Source organism: Sprattus sprattus (assembly GCF_963457725.1).
Source record: "Sprattus sprattus genome assembly, chromosome: 1".
Taxonomy (NCBI): domain Eukaryota; kingdom Metazoa; phylum Chordata; class Actinopteri; order Clupeiformes; family Clupeidae; genus Sprattus; species Sprattus sprattus.
In genome coordinates, this window is record NC_137920.1 from 64,443,698 (window position 1) to 64,462,095 (window position 18,398).

At 45.8% G+C, this 18,398-nt stretch overlaps 1 protein-coding gene across 1 annotated transcript; it reads right to left on the reverse strand.

Annotated features, from left to right (window-relative positions):
- Positions 1-1,048: 1,048 nt before the first annotated feature.
- ddx46 (DEAD (Asp-Glu-Ala-Asp) box polypeptide 46) lies at positions 1,049-18,372 on the reverse strand. The gene is made up of 23 exons (XM_080854144.1): positions 18,240-18,372; positions 16,803-16,985; positions 16,540-16,668; positions 16,145-16,226; positions 15,881-16,049; positions 15,360-15,613; positions 15,123-15,236; positions 8,260-8,425; positions 7,889-8,009; positions 7,504-7,679; positions 7,029-7,150; positions 6,794-6,872; positions 5,892-5,974; positions 5,605-5,769; positions 5,165-5,327; positions 3,475-3,668; positions 3,183-3,320; positions 2,941-3,090; positions 2,590-2,817; positions 2,262-2,480; positions 1,951-2,095; positions 1,785-1,858; positions 1,049-1,503 (listed from the first exon to the last, which is right to left on the reverse strand). The coding sequence occupies exons 1-23, from the start codon at positions 18,260-18,262 to the stop codon at positions 1,456-1,458; spliced, it is 3,225 nt and encodes a 1,074-aa protein (XP_080710270.1). The 5' UTR covers positions 18,263-18,372; the 3' UTR covers positions 1,049-1,455.
- Positions 18,373-18,398: the final 26 nt, after the last annotated feature.

Consider the following 18,398-nt stretch of genomic DNA (forward strand, 5'->3'; position numbering starts at 1 on the left):
TGTACATGGTGTCCTGCGGAGGCTAAACGACATCATGCAGAGAAATACATCGAGATAACCATTAGCATGGTCTGCCCGCATTCACCGCTACATTGTAACGGAGGATGATTTTAAAAGCACATTTGATTTAATCGGTCTGTGGTTTATCCTAAAACCAGAACCGCCTATTGTGTTAAGCGTAAAAGGGTCTCCAAGGCTAGTGCTCAAAAACTCCACATAAAAACAACCACATTGTTAAACATCTACAAGCAAACGTATACACTGTAACATTAAGACAATTGTCAATAACGGATAAGCAACATTTTCAGTGAAAATGTAACACATTTACTGTACCTCGATTGTCTAAGAATCATGGGATGCAAAGGGTTAAAGGCAAGCGCGATACATCTTCCATCCTTCAAATCCTACCAACGCTTCATTTTCCTGGTAATAGTTCCACAACGAACTTCCAGATTTTGTTGCAGGATACACAGTCAACCAAAATGCAATAAATGAATTTACTTTGACGTTTCGGTTCCTTGTTCGAGACAGGTCTGGATGAGAATGGAAGCTACCTCCATTAAAAATTAATAATGTAGGGGAATGACCGAGCATGCGCATTCTTCCGTAGGGGAATAAAACACTAGTTTGAATTCAGATCTACGATTTCACAAGAAATCTGAATACTGTAAGAAATAGGTAATGTCCGCATAGTACAGCAACGCATGTTGACCCACAAGTAATACATCGGGATCTGTATTAGTGAGACGAAAATGAAAGAGAAGATTGCTGTGTTGGTTCAGGCTCTGTGCATGGATAACATATGATTAATGAAGGGCTGCGGTGTTCCATGCCATAAATATTTAAGCAATGCGGAACACATTCAGGAAAAAACCGTGAAGTATTATTTTCCGCTATTCCATTTCCAGAGATGGAAAACTCTAGTATTAGAAACCAAGGCAGTGAGATATAGTTTGCTCAAAAAGTAGACGTTGCCTTAATGCCAATTGTATGCCCAGTTTATGATCGTTGCAAAAGTGTTAAAAAAACATTCACGCAAGTTTGAAAGCACAGTTCACAATTTATTATGTTCTACTTATGGTCGGTGGTCAAGAATTAAGTCGGGCATGTAAAACCTGTCCTAAATGTCAAGCCAGGAGAAGAAAAAAAAACTGACATGAAAATTCCATATACATAGGGAACCGAATAACACAGACAGAAACAACCCACAGACAGGTTGGTGTTTTTCTTTGATCTGTGATGGTCTTGAAATTATTTTGCTTTCTAAATCACAACCCTGATTCAGATCCATAATTGGAGCAGAAACACTGAAATCAGATCAATTTTAATGTTCAATAAAATACAGACGACCAGAGATACAGGGAAGGTGTGACCCTAATAGTAAAAATGTACACTAAATAAAATTGCCGTAGAGACACAGGATTGTTCCCATCATCTCCCAGAAACTCTCTCCCTTTAGAGAACCTTGTATCTTGCTTTGCTGGTAGGCTGGTAGGAGTTTTGCTGGAAGAAGACAAAAATAATAATTCAGTTTCCAATTTATAAAACAAACATAAAAGTCTGAATTCAAAATATTTGTTAACACAACTATGCACAAATGTTTCAGCAGTGCCATCAGTTAAATCCCTCCATAAATTTAAGTTTAACATACACATTATATTACATATCCTGAGTATATAGCAATAGTATGTGTTAGTATGGTAATAATAATGCTCATGCTGAAACATTGTCTCATTTCATTTCATTTTAGACCTCAGCAGCATAACGCCAGATAAAATCCTTACCAGTCGGATAAGCTCTTCTTTTATCAGCCTTGTAATCTCAGCTTTAGCTTTCTGCACAGCCAGTTCACTAGCACCTGTCAGGCAAAGAACACAGACGTTATTAAAAGTCATCAAATATCCAGAGCCCTCAAAGGCTTTGGTCATAAGAATACTCTGGTGAACTCACTCTCAATGGCCAGGTAGATCTTTCGCTCTCCCTCTTTGGGCTCCTTTCCTGGAGGGAAGTATGTCCCTCTAATGGTTATGGCTGCCTCCGAATACTCGCCAATCCTCTGCAGAGCCTCTTTGGACGTTACCTTCCACCTTGCCGTCTAGATGTAGAAGAGATAAAATCAACACATAAGGGCTAAAACATTACTATTCAAATGTAAGAGTTGCAGTTTTCAGAGATAAAGCAATTCCCTAGGTAAGCATCCGTTCAAGAGTAGGTGGCATTTAAGCTCCTCGCCTAAGGCCCCTTTTATGGATTGTTCCTACCTGAGGGAAGTCGTTGATCTCAAGCTCCTCTTCGTATCTTGTGATGCTCTCTGCCTCGGCCGCCGCCTGCCTCTCCTCCTCCAGTTTTTCCACAGGGGTGTAGTTGAGTTTCGCGTTGATCTTCTCAGCCAGCTGTTCTGCGATTGTCTTTGCCGAGACTGAGGGGGCCATGATGGTGCCTCCCCTCAAGATGGCATTGGTAGCCTGTTGCATCACATCCTGGATGCCAGGACATACAAGATATTTTGTGTGAGAATGGAAAGGGAAGAGTAAAATTAACAAGCACAGGACTAAATAAATGCACATGTTGAAGTGAAAACCCACTTACCTGAGCCTCTGCTCCAAGGTTCTTCTGGGCATTGATCTTCAGAGCCAGCTTCTTGGCAATCTCCAGTTTCTGGATGTTTCCTGCAGAGGGCATGGCTAGGCCAGTCAGGCTGCTCATGCTGGCAGCCACCGCTGCGTTACTGGCTGCAGATGAGCCGCCGCCTCCAGGGGCAGAGAGGTCCTTCACCCGCTTCTTTGAGTTAAACATGCTCTCGATCTGCTCGTCGATCTGCAATGATCACCAAACACAGGCTTGGACATTAATGGCCTTTCGCACAAATATAAGTTAGCTTCAAACGATTTGTTTCTCCGTACTTTATCGGAGCTGGTTTCCCAAAGTAGAAACACTCACATCCTGCGCACCATCCTCATCGTCAGAGTCCTGCAGACCCAGAGCTGCTTTCTGGAGCTTCTTGCGCTCGTTGGCCAGGGCGTGCTCAGTCTCATCGAACTTGAAGCCCTTTCCAGAGAAGCCACTGCTGCTCTTGATGGCCTTCCCCTCCTGCACAATGGCAAAACAGCACTCGTTTGTTAACAGAAAAACAAACCCACAGAAGGGGGGTGGTGTATGCAGTGAAAAACATGAACTCTTACGAGCTTCTGCTGGTCTTTAAAGCTGGCCCACAGCTTTTCCAGCTCATCGGGAACGGGCGAACCGGAAAGTTCCAGCGCTTTGAGGATATCTCCAGCGTAGCGGGATTGGTCAAATGTGATAAATGTGTATGCGAAGCCCTGGAACACAGCACACAAGACAACCCGATCAGAGGTCAACTCGACTGACAATCCAAAAAAATTTACAAGAACCCTGCTGATGTGTCTCAGAGGAAAGCGACAGAACGTCTGATTGTTGTATGCAAGTGACAAGAGCTTTCTCTGCACCACTTACTTTGTTTCCTGCACGCCCAGTACGTCCAACTCTGTGGACATAGTCCTCATAGTGGTTTGGGCAGTTGTAGTTGACTACCAAGATCAGCTGCTTGACGTCCAGTCCTCGAGCTGCCACAGACGTGGCCACCATGAGGCGACAGGCGCCGTTTTTGAAGTCGTTAATGATACTGTCTCTATCGTACTGATCGATGCCTGTGGAGAGAACAAAGTACATCAGTGTTGGCTGGGAAATGCGGAACATCTTCATGTGCCAAATATTTAGGGTGTGTCCTGTGTGCCAGAGAAAATTCATACAACATGAAACATTTAATATTCTTAATCTCCACATTAATCTCACAGAGATTGTTTGGTATTGTACATTAAGAACACCCCCAAATGTGACTGTGCTTTTATTGGAGGATTCCAAGCGTTTGGGCAATTTGCTAACACCTCTGACGATGACAGGATTCTGTGGTGTGAACAGCAACAAATGTAGAGACATTAAAGCGTGATTTACACTTCTGCAATTTGGTCGTAGAGGGAGACTTGGGCACGCCTTGGCAACACCTTCCCCCAGGTGATAACGCCTATCCGAGTCGGATACCCCTTGGCTGTGATTGGTCCACTAACGACATTATCTCCCAATGACATCATCAGCTGACCGCTATTAAAGTATTTTGTCCAAACTACCTGAGCCCCACTGAGTCAATGTCTCTCATACTACTGACTCATCTACGTACGTTTTATATGAATAGCCTGCCTTTATTTAACTCCAGCATCAACAGAAAAATGAACTCGCTCACACAAAACAAGCACCTTTAAACGCACAAGCACGGGAAAGGGCGAGATAAGCATATTGAAATTAAATTATTCACATTGCAAGAATGGAATTAAATTGCCGACACATGCTAGGCATCTGCTATGCCTAAATACAACCCACGTTATATACGACACCAGATTTTAATAGAAATATGTCCATACAGTAGATTTCCCCTCGTTTTGTATTGTTTTAAACTCTCCAGATGACAGTTTATTTTTAAACTCCTTCCATTATACCAATGTTCCGCCTGTAATCGCGTTGTCACACCCAGGCATAAACAAACTCCCGCACATAGGAAGAAGGCTGTTATCCTATATGGGATTTATTTTATTGTAAAAAACGCGAAGTGGAGGTAACTTACAGCCAACACCATTGTATTACAAACACTGACAACACACACACATAATGAGAAGGTAGCCTACACCTGGCGATTCTCTTGCTTTTAATCTTTCACCTTTGAATAATGTAAAACGTCGTTTTAAAGCGTTATTGCGTCCTTATAAGGCGTGTCAATAAACCAACTTCTGCATACTGTGTAGGCCAAGACAGTGGCTTTCAAACGAGGACTTTCGCCCACTACACTTTCATGCTCCACTAAAAGTCTTTTTCCTTGGTCGCACTGCAATAAATACGCTGACGACAATAAAAAAAATTCACGTAGGTTCAGGTCACACTTTCATCCCGGTCCACCATCTAATGCTAAAACAGTATTGAATAATGGTGCGGATCCTATAATGGTCTGGCGGTAAATTACTTTCAGCACCCACAGCCATTTTTTTCAAGGACGGAGAAGGATGCAGAAGTGTATTTCTGCCTTAAGTCTGAAGCGTGTGTGTGTGTGTGTGTGTGTGTGTGTGTGTGTGTGTGTGTGTGTGTGTGTATACTGTACCTCCATGTAGGGACATGCAGGGATAAGAGGCCTTCATCAAGTCTTTGAGGAGGTGGTCTGCATGCTCCTGCTTGTCCACAAAGATGATAACTGAACCCTTCTCCTGGTAGTGGCCCAGAATCTCTAACAACTTCAGAAACTTGCTGTCCTCCTCCATCACAATCTGTCAACACAAATGCACAGATTTATACACAGGTTCTAGAAAAATGAAAACATGAAACAAGAATATTTTCTAAATCAGTCCAGTGAAATTAACATAAACTGGGACTATTAAAAGCTTACAAGTTATGTGTATACAGTTATGTATTGTAGAAGGTCATGCCATGTAGACGGTTATTTATCAGGCTTCAACCAGTACTTTTGCCCCTGCATACTATGTTTTAGGGCATTCTTAATTGGCTTCCCTTGATCTTTTTGAGTATGGCCAAAGCCTTCCTTACCACATGCTGCTCTACTTCGGAGCACACCACACTCCTGCCTCCCACCTGCACCTCAATGGGCTTGGATAGGATTCGCCTGGCCAAAGCTTCCATGGCGCGGGGGAAAGTGGCCGAGAACATTACTGTCTGCCGATCAGGTCGGATATTATCCACAATTCGCATCACCTACAAAGCACAAATACTCACACTTTTAGAGTTTTGTCATGAGGTAACGCATGTTATATTAGACTTTAATGTAAGAAATGGTCTTTGTGATTACAATCCACAAACTGCGAGAAGGCTTTTACCTGTGGCTCAAAACCCATGTCGAACATTCGGTCAGCTTCATCAACCACCACGTATGTGACTCTGCGCAGGTTAGTGACTCGGCCTACACGTAAACACACATACACACAACCCAGTTTACCACACATGAAAAGGCCACTCATGGTCAGCACAGCACTACAAAGTCAAAATTGTTCATTTAACACCTAGGGCACATACAAAGTGACATACATAGCACTGGGAAATCAGTTCTCACAAACTGAGGCAAAATTTAGAAAAGCAGACATAATTTGTTTCCTTTTGGCTTGTTTATTATTTGCGTACCATCTCAGGGGCACGAAGAACCTGTAAAAGTGAGAAAACAGCCACATCACACATTAAAGAGACGTGCCCTCATGAACCATTATCTGACCGCCTTTTCACCTACGAAGGAAACATATCAGAGATTACCTCGCATGTGTGGAAGATAGAATATGTGCTCTATCATGCGGCATCAGTTTCCCCTTTCTAAACACATTAAACATTTCATTCATCTTTCCCCGTGTTTCAATGAGTGGACTAGCAGGCTTAAGGATGACCCTTCAGAAGTGTCTCCACCTACCTCTGGTCGTCATATCCTTCAGGCACTTCGTAAGGCTACAGGTCACGTTTCCAAAGTAGTCAAATAATGCGGAAAGTTTAGTAAAAAGGACGTGGTTCAACGCGTAAAAGTTTAACATCAGTGCAAGAAGATTCTGTCACACAGACTAGTTGACGCCAAAAGGATCTTTAAAAAGTTTTTGTCAGACTTTTTAAACAAATACCAAACAAACAACCCAGTCAGAGTACACTGATTAACTTCACTACTTATTTATACGATGCGCAACAAACTATACACCCACACAAACTCTAAAGTGTGAGAGCGAATCCTCGCAGAATTGCTTACCACTGTTGGCACCCAGCATGTCAATCATCCTCCCTGGAGTACAGACGATGATCTCCGCTCCTCTCTTAAGCTCAGCAATCTGTCTCAAGCAGAACAGACCAAATTATCAGAGTCTGAGCGCACAGCTTCAAACATGCTCAAGCATCTTGGTTTCATTTACATTTCATCAACATCTGATTCCTGTTGATGTGCCCTTCTCTGTCATCATGCTAAGGTGAATCAAGTAAAAGCTTACCTGCTCACTGATGCCGGTGCCTCCGTACACACACACCACTCTCAGGTTCAGGGGTTTGGAGAACTTCTTACACTCTTTGGTGATCTGCAGAGCTAGCTCTCGTGTTGGCGTCATGATCACAGCTGTGAAAGATGATGGGACATAGTCATTGTTATGAAACTTGACTATGAATACATTACCTAGGATGCTTTATCTGGCTTCACCACAATCAACAAATTGTTAAAATCAACAAAGAGTTCTCCAATTGCATTTGCAGTTTCATGATCATGGTGGTGTTATCTGACAACATCATGTTGAATTTCACTGCAACTCTACTGAAAGAACACGTTGAGCATCGCACAGTCTCTATTAGTCATATCACTTCTGACACCCGCATTACAGCGTTTTACACACAACAATAAAATTACATAATGGTACCATGTTACGCAGATCATCATAAAAAAAGCATACTGAAAATATTGGTAGTCAGGCTTACCAATGGGCCCCTCTGCCTCATCTAAGGGCCTCTGGTCCATGATGTGGCGAAACATGGGTAAGAGGAAAGCAATGGTTTTGCCACTGCCAGTTTTAGCAATGCCAATCATGTCTCGACCCGCCATGATGGCTGGGATGGCCTGAGTCTGAATGGGGGTGGGCTTCTCGTAGCTGTGCCTGTGCAAAAGATAACAACTCATTAGGCAAGATCTTTTACGTAACAGAAGGTTCTAAAACGAATAACAATCATTTTTAGTTTACTTAAAACAATCACTGTAAATCATGCAAATGTCCGGATAGTCGGCCTGAACACACTCATGCAGTCATTAACTCTATGCTTATGGCATGGATTCCAGTCAGTTCAATGGTAAATACAAATGACTTACCTCTTTAGCGCATTTAACACCTTCATTGAGGTCCCACACTGCACCCATGACTTGATAGGCTTCGGGCAGCCTTTCCCTTTCACTGCGATTCCCTCCAGCTCCAGACGGTAGACGTTCACCTCTGTGGAATAAAAAAAATAACGTAAGATTTTATAGTATCTCAAAACTACAGTCAAACTCATTTCACAAAACAAGGAAACTAATACATTTATGAACTATGACAAATGTTTACATGTTGAAGTTCATTGCCAGTCAGTCAGTTATTGCCGGTCACAATATTTACTTCACTTTTCAAGGACATGTATATCAATGTCTGCCAATAACAGTAGATTCCGAACAACAGAAGGCCAACATAAGACGACACAACATACCTTCGGGTGTCATTTTGGCCAATTCTGGAACTTCCACATAGAAATTCTTGCGGTATGGCTCATACTCGATCTTCTTGTGATCCACAGGTTCTAGCACTTTCCGCTGTTTGGTCTGAAAGCCAGTCAGAGCTGTCTGCAGATCGACTTCCTCTTCCTCTGAGGAGTACTGTGAGCACAAACAAATGGACTCAGACATAAACACTTCAATCTGTGTGTGAAAAGCGAGGGTCTCGTTTTCCCAGTAGCTACCGTCTAGCCCTGAGTTTGCACACACATCGTCACACGTAAACTGATGACCACACTACATTTCCCATAATACAACACATTGTAGCGGTAGCCGTGGCAGCGTTTCAAAGCTGAGTTACAGCACGTTCCGGTAAGCTAACTTTACAAACAACCACAACACACGTCAGTTCAATAAACTTCATTTATTTACTTAACACCATAGCGAACAGTGAGGTACCCACTGATTCAGTTACAGATTCCATTCCTTTCACAATACTTTCGTTAGTTATTCAAACACACCAGCACAACTCACGAGTCAACTGCAGGTCTCCTAAGTCCGTCCGCAAACTGGTCCGTGTGGAAACGCGAGCCACATTGGAGCAAGGTCCTTATTCTGTCCTGTGACAGGGTAATTGGGATTTGCTAATGGAGAGGGGTGCTGAGTTGCCGTGAATACTTCCGTGTATGATTATTATTACTGATGTGATGTATTTGAAGACTATTAGTGAATGAGAATGTGTATGAATATATGATGTGATATTATTATGCTATATGTGTTTCTATGGCTTTTGTAATTGTTGTTCAGTGAAATATTGTATGTATTGATTTACCCATCCTGGTGAGTTCTCCCAATTAGTAGTTGATTGGTTGGCTTATTTAAAGCTAGTGGGGAGACTGGGTAGAGAGATTCGGGGTTGCCAGTGTGTGACCTGTCAGCTTGCTGTGAGGCTGTGTTTACTTATCTGAACAGAAAGTGAGTTTGGTATTGCCTATGAAGGGCCGGTTTGATTTCTGTTTTGCCAAAGTATTTTCTTTACTATTCTTTTGTTATTATTTTTGCACTTCGCACTTGTAAAATAAACCGGCACTATTTTCTCACTTCAACTGCTGAGCTGCGTCTTGCTTCTTACCCTTCGAACCTTGGTTGTGGCGTCCCGTCCCGTGTGTGAATTGGGGGTGCAATACCGCCTTTTCCACAGTTGGTGGCAGTGGTGGGATCGTGGCGCGCTCCGAGAGAAGAAAGAACTCTGGAAGACGGGAGCTGATCCGTCAGAGGATGTCTATCCGACATCTAACCAAGCGTAAGCCGCCGCCAGAGCAAAATGAAGATAAAGATGAAGACGATGAGGGAGCCAGGGGACGTGATCCAGCACTTGCTGATGGGGCAGCAGACGACCTGGGTACCTTGAACCTGGCATCACTCCACAGTCTCTTACAGAAGACTCTCAAGGGCCAAGAGCGTGAGGCCCACAAGCAGGAGCAAAGATGGCGTAGCGTGCAGGTGCAGCTGAACAATGTCCGCGATGAACTAGAGGAAGAGCGACGGCGTGGCGGTGAGGGACGTCGACCAGGCGGTGATGGCGATCGACTTCCAGTGGCACCACCACTACCAGTAGCACCTCCAGAACCAGGACCTCGACCAGCAGAACCACCAGGCCGAGCAGCGCCGTCTCCAGCAGCCTGGACCAGAGCAGCCGTGCCAAGGCTGGAGGAGGGAGATGACATCGAGCAGTATCTCACCACCTTCGAGAGGCTGGCAGAGGCCTATCGGTGGCCAAGAGCTGAATGGGCTGTGTACCTGGTACCCTACCTGACCGGACGGGCCCGACTCTGCATACGTGGCAATGGATATCCTGGAGGCCATGGACTACAGCAAGGTGAGGGATGCCATTCTCTCAAAATATGAGATCAGCGAGGAGATCTACAGGCAGCGCTTTCGTGATCCAGACATCCGGCCAGGAGAGACTCCGAAAGAGCTGTACAACCGTCTGAAGGACTTCTATCAGAAGTGGATTAAGCCAGACGGCAAGACTGTTGAAATGGTTGGAGAGCTCCTCATCTTGGAGCAGTATCTGCAAACCCTGTGTGGGTGAAGGAGCATAACCCGACGACTGGCCAGCAGGCTGCTGAGCTGGTGGAGGCGTTCCTTGCTGCACGCCCGGGGGCGAAGACATTCCGGTACCAGAGCTTCAACAGACCACCAGCTGGGGGTAAGTCTGGGGGTTTCGGTGGGGGAGCTGGTCCTAGGGGGTCTGGACAGAGTAGGGCACCAAACACACAGACTCACCCTACCTCTACGTCACAGCCTAGACCACCATATACCTCACAGCCTAGACAGGCCTCAGCACCCACAGCCACACAGAGCAAACATGTTATATGTTACTACTGTAATCATCCAGGGCACATCAGCAGGGAGTGTCCCATCAAAAAGGCTAAAGAGATGAGTATGTGTAGCATACCTAGACCTGGTAGGACATCCGACGAGTGTGTCAGCAAAGTGCAGACTGTCCCAGTGTATGTCAACGGCAAACCTACTTTTGCTCTCCTAGATACCGGCAGCACACAGACCTTAGTTCAGCCCCATCTGATAGACAAGTCAGAGAAGCTGGGGGGTAAGCGTATAAGGGTGTGTTGTGTAAATGGGGACGAGCATGTCTATCCTCTGTCAGTGATATGCCTGGAGGTTAGAGGGCGGACCTTTTGGCTAAATGCAGGTGTGGTTGAAGGGTTGAGCCAGCCAGTAGTGTTGGGCCAGGACGTACTTATACTACCTGAGTTAGTGCAAACTACCAAGCCAGTCAGCATGGTAGCAACGCGATCTCAAGCCAAGGCTAAAGCTGAAGGTAACAAGTCACTGCTAGAGATGATGCCTTTCAGTCAGGAGGACATTAGCTTACCTGAGCATTCAAAGGTGCAGAAGAGCCGCAGACAGAGAAGGAGAGAGAAACTGCAAGGCACAGTGAAGAAGCTTGGAGACCAGGTGCCAGTTCCTGATGTCTCACAGGGAGCTTTGTGGGAGATTCCCAGTAATGTTAGTGTACTACAGAGAGAAGATGACTCTTTAAAAGAGGTGTTTAGTAAAGTCACTGAGATAGATGGGGAGAAGACTGGTGTAGCGGCAGCGTTATCAGGGGAGCACTACTTTGTCCGGGAGGGCCTACTGTACCATCAACCTGAAGGGGGCAGCAGTGAGCAGTTGGTTGTCCCAAAGTCTCTGAGAGAGAAGGTGTTGGCATTAGGCCATGATATCCCTTGGGCAGGGCATCTTGGCAATGTGAAGACTCTTGAGAGGATAGCTGCACGTTTTCACTGGCCAGGGTTATACAGTGAGGTTCAGAGGTACTGCAAGTCGTGTTCCACCTGTCAGCTTACCAGTAGCTACAAAGTTAAGCCTTCACCACTACATCCACTTCCCATCATTGGTGTCCCTTTCCATAGGATAGCGATGGACATAGTTGGGCCATTGGAGAGAACACAGGCAGGTCACAGATTCATTCTCGTGATATGCGATTACGCTACCAGATACCCAGAGGCATTCCCCTTGCGCAAGATTACAGCTAGTGCTATTGCACGGGCTTTGTTGCAACTGATATCTAGGGTAGGCATACCACATGAGATCCTCACAGACCAGGGAACTGCATTCTTGTCCAAAACCATGAAACAAGTTTATAGTTTGCTGGGGATAAGAGGGATCAGGACCACCCCCTACCACCCTCAGACGGACGGGCTGGTAGAGAGATATAACAGAACCTTAAAGAGCATGATCAGGAAGTTTGTTGCTGATAATGGCCAGGACTGGGACCAGTGGCTGCCGTATCTGCTTTTTGCCTACAGGGAGGTGCCGCAGGCGTCCACAGGGTTCTCGCCCTTTGAACTGTTGTACGGGCGTCAAGTCAGGGGCCCTCTGGATTTGCTGCGGGAGGCCTGGGGCAATCCTAGACCCACTGAGAATGACGGCATACTCACCTACGTCTTGAAGATGCGGGACAAACTGCAGGAGATGGCTAGCCTGGTGGAAGACAACATGCGGCAGGCCCAGCAGACCCAAGTCCGGTGGTACGACCAGTCAGCGCGGCAGAGGAGCTTCGAGCCAGGACAGCAGGTTCTCTTGCTGTTGCCGACGACAGAGAACAAGCTTCTGGCCCGCTGGCAGGGGCCATATCGGATTACTCGTCAGCTGGGGCCAGTGACCTATGAGCTGGAGATGCCAGGGAGGCGCAAGACCAGGCAGGTCTTCCACATCAATCTCCTCAAGGAGTGGCACGAACGGGAGTTTCCACTCAGCCACCAGCTGATGGTGCGAGCTGTGGGGGAGGATGAGGACGTTCCTGAGCAGTACTTCCCTGCGCAGGTCCCCACCACGGAGCCTGACTTCTCACACCTGACTACTCAACAGGCGCAGGAGCTTCGAGCTATCATCCCAGAGGGGTTGTTTTCGGAGCAGCCAGGGCGGACATCAGTGGTGGAGTATGACTTCCAACTCAAAGACGCCAAGCCGGTGAGACAGCGGATGTACCGTATCCCAGAGCGGTTGTTGCCTGCACTCCAGGAGGAGTTGGAGTCGATGAAGCAGCTGGGGGTCATCGAGCGGTCCAACAGTGGCTGGAGTAGCCCCGTGGTTCTCGTTCCAAAGAAAGATGGAACCCTCCGTTTCTGCGTTGACTTCAGGCAGCTGAACGCTCAGTCCAACTTCGACGCCTATCCAATGCCGAGGTTGGAGGACCTCATAGAACGGCTTGGAAAGGCGCAATTCATCACCACCCTCGACCTCTGCAAGGGGTATTGGCAGGTTCCCTTGGCTGATGGAGTTAAGCCTTACACTGCCTTTCGTACCCCTCAAGGTCTCTACCAGTTCACGGTCATGCCTTTTGGCCTGCAGGGGGCGCCTGCATGCTTCCAGAGGCTGATGGACCGTGTGCTGGAGGGCACCGACACCTTTGCAGCGGCCTATCTGGACGATGTGGTCGTCTATAGCGCCACCTGGGGGCAGCACATGCAGCATCTGGGAGAGGTGCTGCGTCGCATCCACGAAGCTGGGCTGACAATCCAGCCAAAGAAATGTGCCTTGGCTCAGTCGGAGGTTAGTTACCTCGGGCACATCATCGGTGGCGGGGTGATTAAGCCTCAAAAGGATAAGTTGGGGGCTGTCCGGGACTGTCCGCGACCCCAGACCAAGAAGGACGTCCGGTCTTTTTTGGGGCTCGCTGGATGGTACCGGAGATTCATCCCAAACTTTGCTACCCGCGCTGCACCTCTCACTGATCTGACCCGGAAGTCGGGGTCCACAAGGGTCAGGTGGGAGGAGGTGCATGAGGGGGCGTTCCAGGACCTGAAAGCAGCATTGCTCTGTGAACCAGTGTTGCAGAGTCCGGACTTTGAGAGCCAGTTCACGGTGCAGACCGATGCATCTGGAGTGGGACTTGGGGCCGTTCTTCTCCAAGGGGAGGCCGAAGAACAGAAGCCGGTGGCTTACATTAGCCGTAAGCTCTTCCCTCGTGAAACCAGGTACTCTGTGGTGGAGCTTGAGTGCCTGGCGATGAAATGGGCTCTAGAGACTTTTAAATATTATCTGTTGGGAAGAGACTTTTTACTTGAGACCGATCATAAGGCATTGCAATGGTTGGGCAAAATGAAAGACTCTAATGCACGCATTACACGATGGTTTTTGTCCCTGCAGCCATACAAGTTTCAGGTCAAGTACAGGGCGGGGAAACTGAACCCAGTAGCAGACTTCCTGTCTCGTCACCCTAGTGACGAGCCTTTAGAGGGGGGAGGAAATGTGAAAAGCGAGGGTCTCGTTTTCCCAGTAGCTACCGTCTAGCCCTGAGTTTGCACACACATCGTCACACGTAAACTGATGACCACTAAACTGATGACCACACTACATTTCCCATAATACAACACATTGTAGCGGTAGCCGTGGCAGCGTTTCAAAGCTGAGTTACAGCACGTTCCGGTAAGCTAACTTTACAAACAACCACAACACACGTCAGTTCAATAAACTTCATTTATTTACTTAACACCATAGCGAACAGTGAGGTACCCACTGATTCAGTTACAGATCCCATTCCTTTCACAATACTTTCGTTAGTTATTCAAACACACCAGCACAACTCACGAGTCAACTGCAGGTCTCCTAAGTCCGTCCGCAAACTGGTCCGTGTGGAAACGCGAGCCACATTGGAGCAAGGTCCTTATTCTGTCCTGTGACAGGGTAATTGGGATTTGCTAATGGAGAGGGGTGCTGAGTTGCCGTGAATACTTCCGTGTATGATTATTATTCCTGATGTGATGTATTTGAAGACTATTAGTGAATGAGAATGTGTATGAATATATGATGTGATATTATTATGCTATATGTGTTTCTATGGCTTTTGTAATTGTTGTTCAGTGAAATATTGTATGTATTGATTTACCCATCCTGGTGAGTTCTCCCAATTAGTAGTTGATTGGTTGGCTTATTTAAAGCTAGTGGGGAGACTGGGTAGAGAGATTCGGGGTTGCCAGTGTGTGACCTGTCAGCTTGCTGTGAGGCTGTGTTTACTTATCTGAACAGAAAGTGAGTTTGGTATTGCCTATGAAGGGCCGGTTTGATTTCTGTTTTGCCAAAGTATTTTCTTTACTATTCTTTTGTTATTATTTTTGCACTTCGCACTTGTAAAATAAACCGGCACTATTTTCTCACTTCAACTGCTGAGCTGCGTCTTGCTTCTTACCCTTCGAACCTTGGTTGTGGCGTCCCGTCCCGTGTGTGAATTGGGGGTGCAATACCGCCTTTTCCACACTGTGGGACATCCATCAATAGCTTTGTGACACTTTGATGGCACACATACAGATACCAGGGTTAAGATGCATACCTCCATCGCATCCTGGTCATTCTCCATCAGCTCCCCTTTCTTCTTGTTTGTGTGAGGCATTTTCTTCGTCTTTACAACATTGATCACTTTGGAACCCGTCATAATACCACCCTTCTGCAAGTGGACAAGTGGGGAAAAAATGCAAGAACAGTTGTTATTCGACAAAAAAAAAACTCATCATCTTACCAGGACCTACTCTTAAGTCCATAAACAGACTAGTGTTATAAACCCACTCACCATGTCGTTCTTGCCCCTCATGTTGCCCATGTTGAACTTCTTCACCTCCTCTTTTACCTCCTCCATGTAGGCATCAAGAGTGTCTACTTCCTCGCCTGGCTCCTCTTCCATGGCAGTGATCTTCTCTTCCTCCTCTGCCTCTTGTGGCTTCTCTTCTTCCTCCTCCTCCTCCTCCTTCACCTTCACCTCCGGAGGCGCCATCTCCTCCTCCTCCTCATCTTCCTCTTCTGGTGCTGGGCCCTCTTCGTCATCATCTGCTCAAAACAAAAGTTCCAGTCACGCACTCAGTCAATGGCACCCCCAACCGATAAACTACTACAATTCTGCAAGGGCTGAAGGACACAGTTCATCGGTTGTGCTCCAAACCTGGTAACATAAACTTCACGGTTCTGCCCAGAACAACTCATTGGAACCACACTTTTGTGATCAGTAATACCTGAACAAAGTTAAGGGCAAGGAGTAAACATTATTATTCACTGCAGTGTGAATCTGTTGATTCTCTCCTTTTTCCAATCACTTACCCTCATCATCCTCCAGGCTCCACTTTTTGCCCTGCTTCATCTCCTCTAGTTCTTTCTTGATCTCTCCAATATTCGCCATGGCTTTTTTCCTCTGCTCCTCACGCCATTTCTCCACACGTTCTTTCCTTTTCCTCATTTCTTCCTCCAGTGTGTTGTGATCAAAGTCTTGCTGCAAGATTAAATATCAGGTAAGTCAACTCTGGTCCTGCTGTATATTAGTGTTACAACCCGTTTAACTTTGTGATCTTCAGATATGTGACTTACATCTTCAATCTTTTCTTCCTCCTTTTCTTCCTTCACTTTTTTCTTTTCACTTGTTGAATCTCCATTGCTCGATTTCTCCTTGCTAAAAGAATGAATGAAAAGACTTTCAATTTTTACACACAGCTCCCCTATCATATTTTCAGTTTGATTCAGGGCATACAACATACACCTAACCTATACTAATGGATTAGGAACAAGTAGCAGATGCTGTAAAAGAGAATACCGGACAGACATCTGGCCAAAATCCACATTATTTAAAACTTGTGTAGCACCAACAAAGACAGCATCTGAAACTCAATCCAATTGTGCGGGCAGTATAATGAGGATTGGTTTTGCACGTGATTTCCTCACAGCATAGTATTGGTATAGTAAATGCATAGTGTTGTACACAATACCTGTCATCAGTCTTCCTGGCTTTGCTGGGACTTGTTGATCGTGACCGCCGACCTCGACTCCTGCTCCGACTTCTGGACCTCCTCCGATCCTTGCTCCGTGATCTACGCCTCTCCCGACTCCTCGACCGCCTGAAATGACAGCACAGCCCCGGTGTTATGAATAAAGGGAATAACTGAGTTTTAACTCTGATGTACGACCACTGGAGTACAATGGGAAATAATGACAATCATTCTTAACCAATCTGGGCGTGTACATGTCTTACCGAGGGCGTTTCCTGTCTCTTGACCGTGATCGGCGGCGATCTCTGCTGCGCGACCGCTCTCTCCTGGTGCGGTCTCGGTTTCTAGAGACAGCTCCCTCATCTTTCTTTGACCGTTTGTCGGGCGAACGGCTGTTCGATCGGCTTCCCGACCTACCTCTTGATGTCGAGCGTTTCCTGTAATGCCTAAAATTGTGTCCAGTGCGAAGCAAGAGAAAATGTGATGGGGTTTGAGACTGGTCGTAAACATCTGTTTGCTTAATATTAACCTACTAGGTATCAGCCCAACGCCTAGCAAGATGGAACATATTTCTGAATTCAAGTCACCACAAATGTGAGGAGCTGGTATTGCTCGCACCAATACACATCAGTAAAATGAATAAACCAAACCAATGTAGGAAAAGCAATAGGCTAGGTGCACGAAATACTCAGTGTGGGCAGTTTGTTTCCTGTTTAGCCAGGTGTATTTGAACCTGCCGCTATTCTGAATGTAATTAGCGTCTACACGGACCTGGTTAGGTGTTGCACCTAGTGAATCAGCATTACGATAAAAGGACTTGTAGACACTAATTACATTCAGAATAGTGGCAGGTTCAAACACACCTGGCTAAACAGGAAACAAACAGCCCACACTAAGTATTTCGTGCACCTAGCCTATAGGCTAGGTGCACGAAATACTCAGTGTGGGCAGTTTGTTTCCTGTTTAGCCAGGTGTATTTGAACCTGCCGCTATTCTGAATGTAATTAGCGTCTACACGGACCTGGTTAGGTGTTGCACCTAGTGAATCAGCATTACGATAAAGAAGGACTTGTAGACACTAATCACATTCAGAATAGTGGCAGGTTCAAACACACCTGGCTAAACAGGAAACAAACAGCCCACACTAAGTATTTCGTGCACCTAGCCTATAGCAGTTAACGTCACTCGTTTTCTAAGTATGACCAAACCCACCAAGGCCAATGTGAATTAAACATGTTTACTACTCAAGATTAAAGCCAAACAACACGTAACGTGGCTTGTAATAAACCTAACAAACTAGTGATGAACAAACAAATGGTGAAAACGCTTAACGTCAGTCTCGATTTCACAGTTGCAGTCAACAATGCGTCCTCGTGGCTAACTTCATAGCGGTCCAGACTAACGTTAGCTAAACAGCTAGCCAATACTATTTTTTGTTTTTAATTGTCACCTTTTTGCATCTATTTACCGCAGGTAGCTAACTTTAGCAAGAGAATAGTGTCGTGTTGCAAAGTTTTACAAAGTTCTATTGTCAGCTATCTGGCAATTTGATAACATAGGGCTGCTAACTAGCAAAATAAGGCAAAAAAAACTAGCTTGCTAGCATAGCTTAAAATAGAAATACGTCGCATGACTGTAAGCGACTAAATATGTCCTTTAAATTAGGTGTTTGTCAATGAAACCACTGCAGCAATGCTTACCTTGACTCTCTACCCATCTTCATCAAATCACATATATTTGTATCCTGTCTTACTCTTATTATTATGCAACCAGCAACGTTTGTACCGCTCTGATCGCTATAGAACTACGTCATCGACAAGCGACTGAAAATACACCAGTTCGCTCGCTCATCATACGCT

Coding starts and splice junctions, on each gene's coding strand:
- ddx46 (XM_080854144.1), bottom strand. CDS start 18,262: ATGAAGATGGGTAGAGAGTCAAG. Junction 5,328..5,604: donor CCGAAGTAGAGCAGCATGTG/GTAAGGAAGGCT, acceptor TTGTGTTGACAG/ATTGTGATGGAGGAGGACAG. Junction 2,096..2,261: donor AGATCAACGACTTCCCTCAG/GTAGGAACAATC, acceptor TTCTACATCTAG/ACGGCAAGGTGGAAGGTAAC.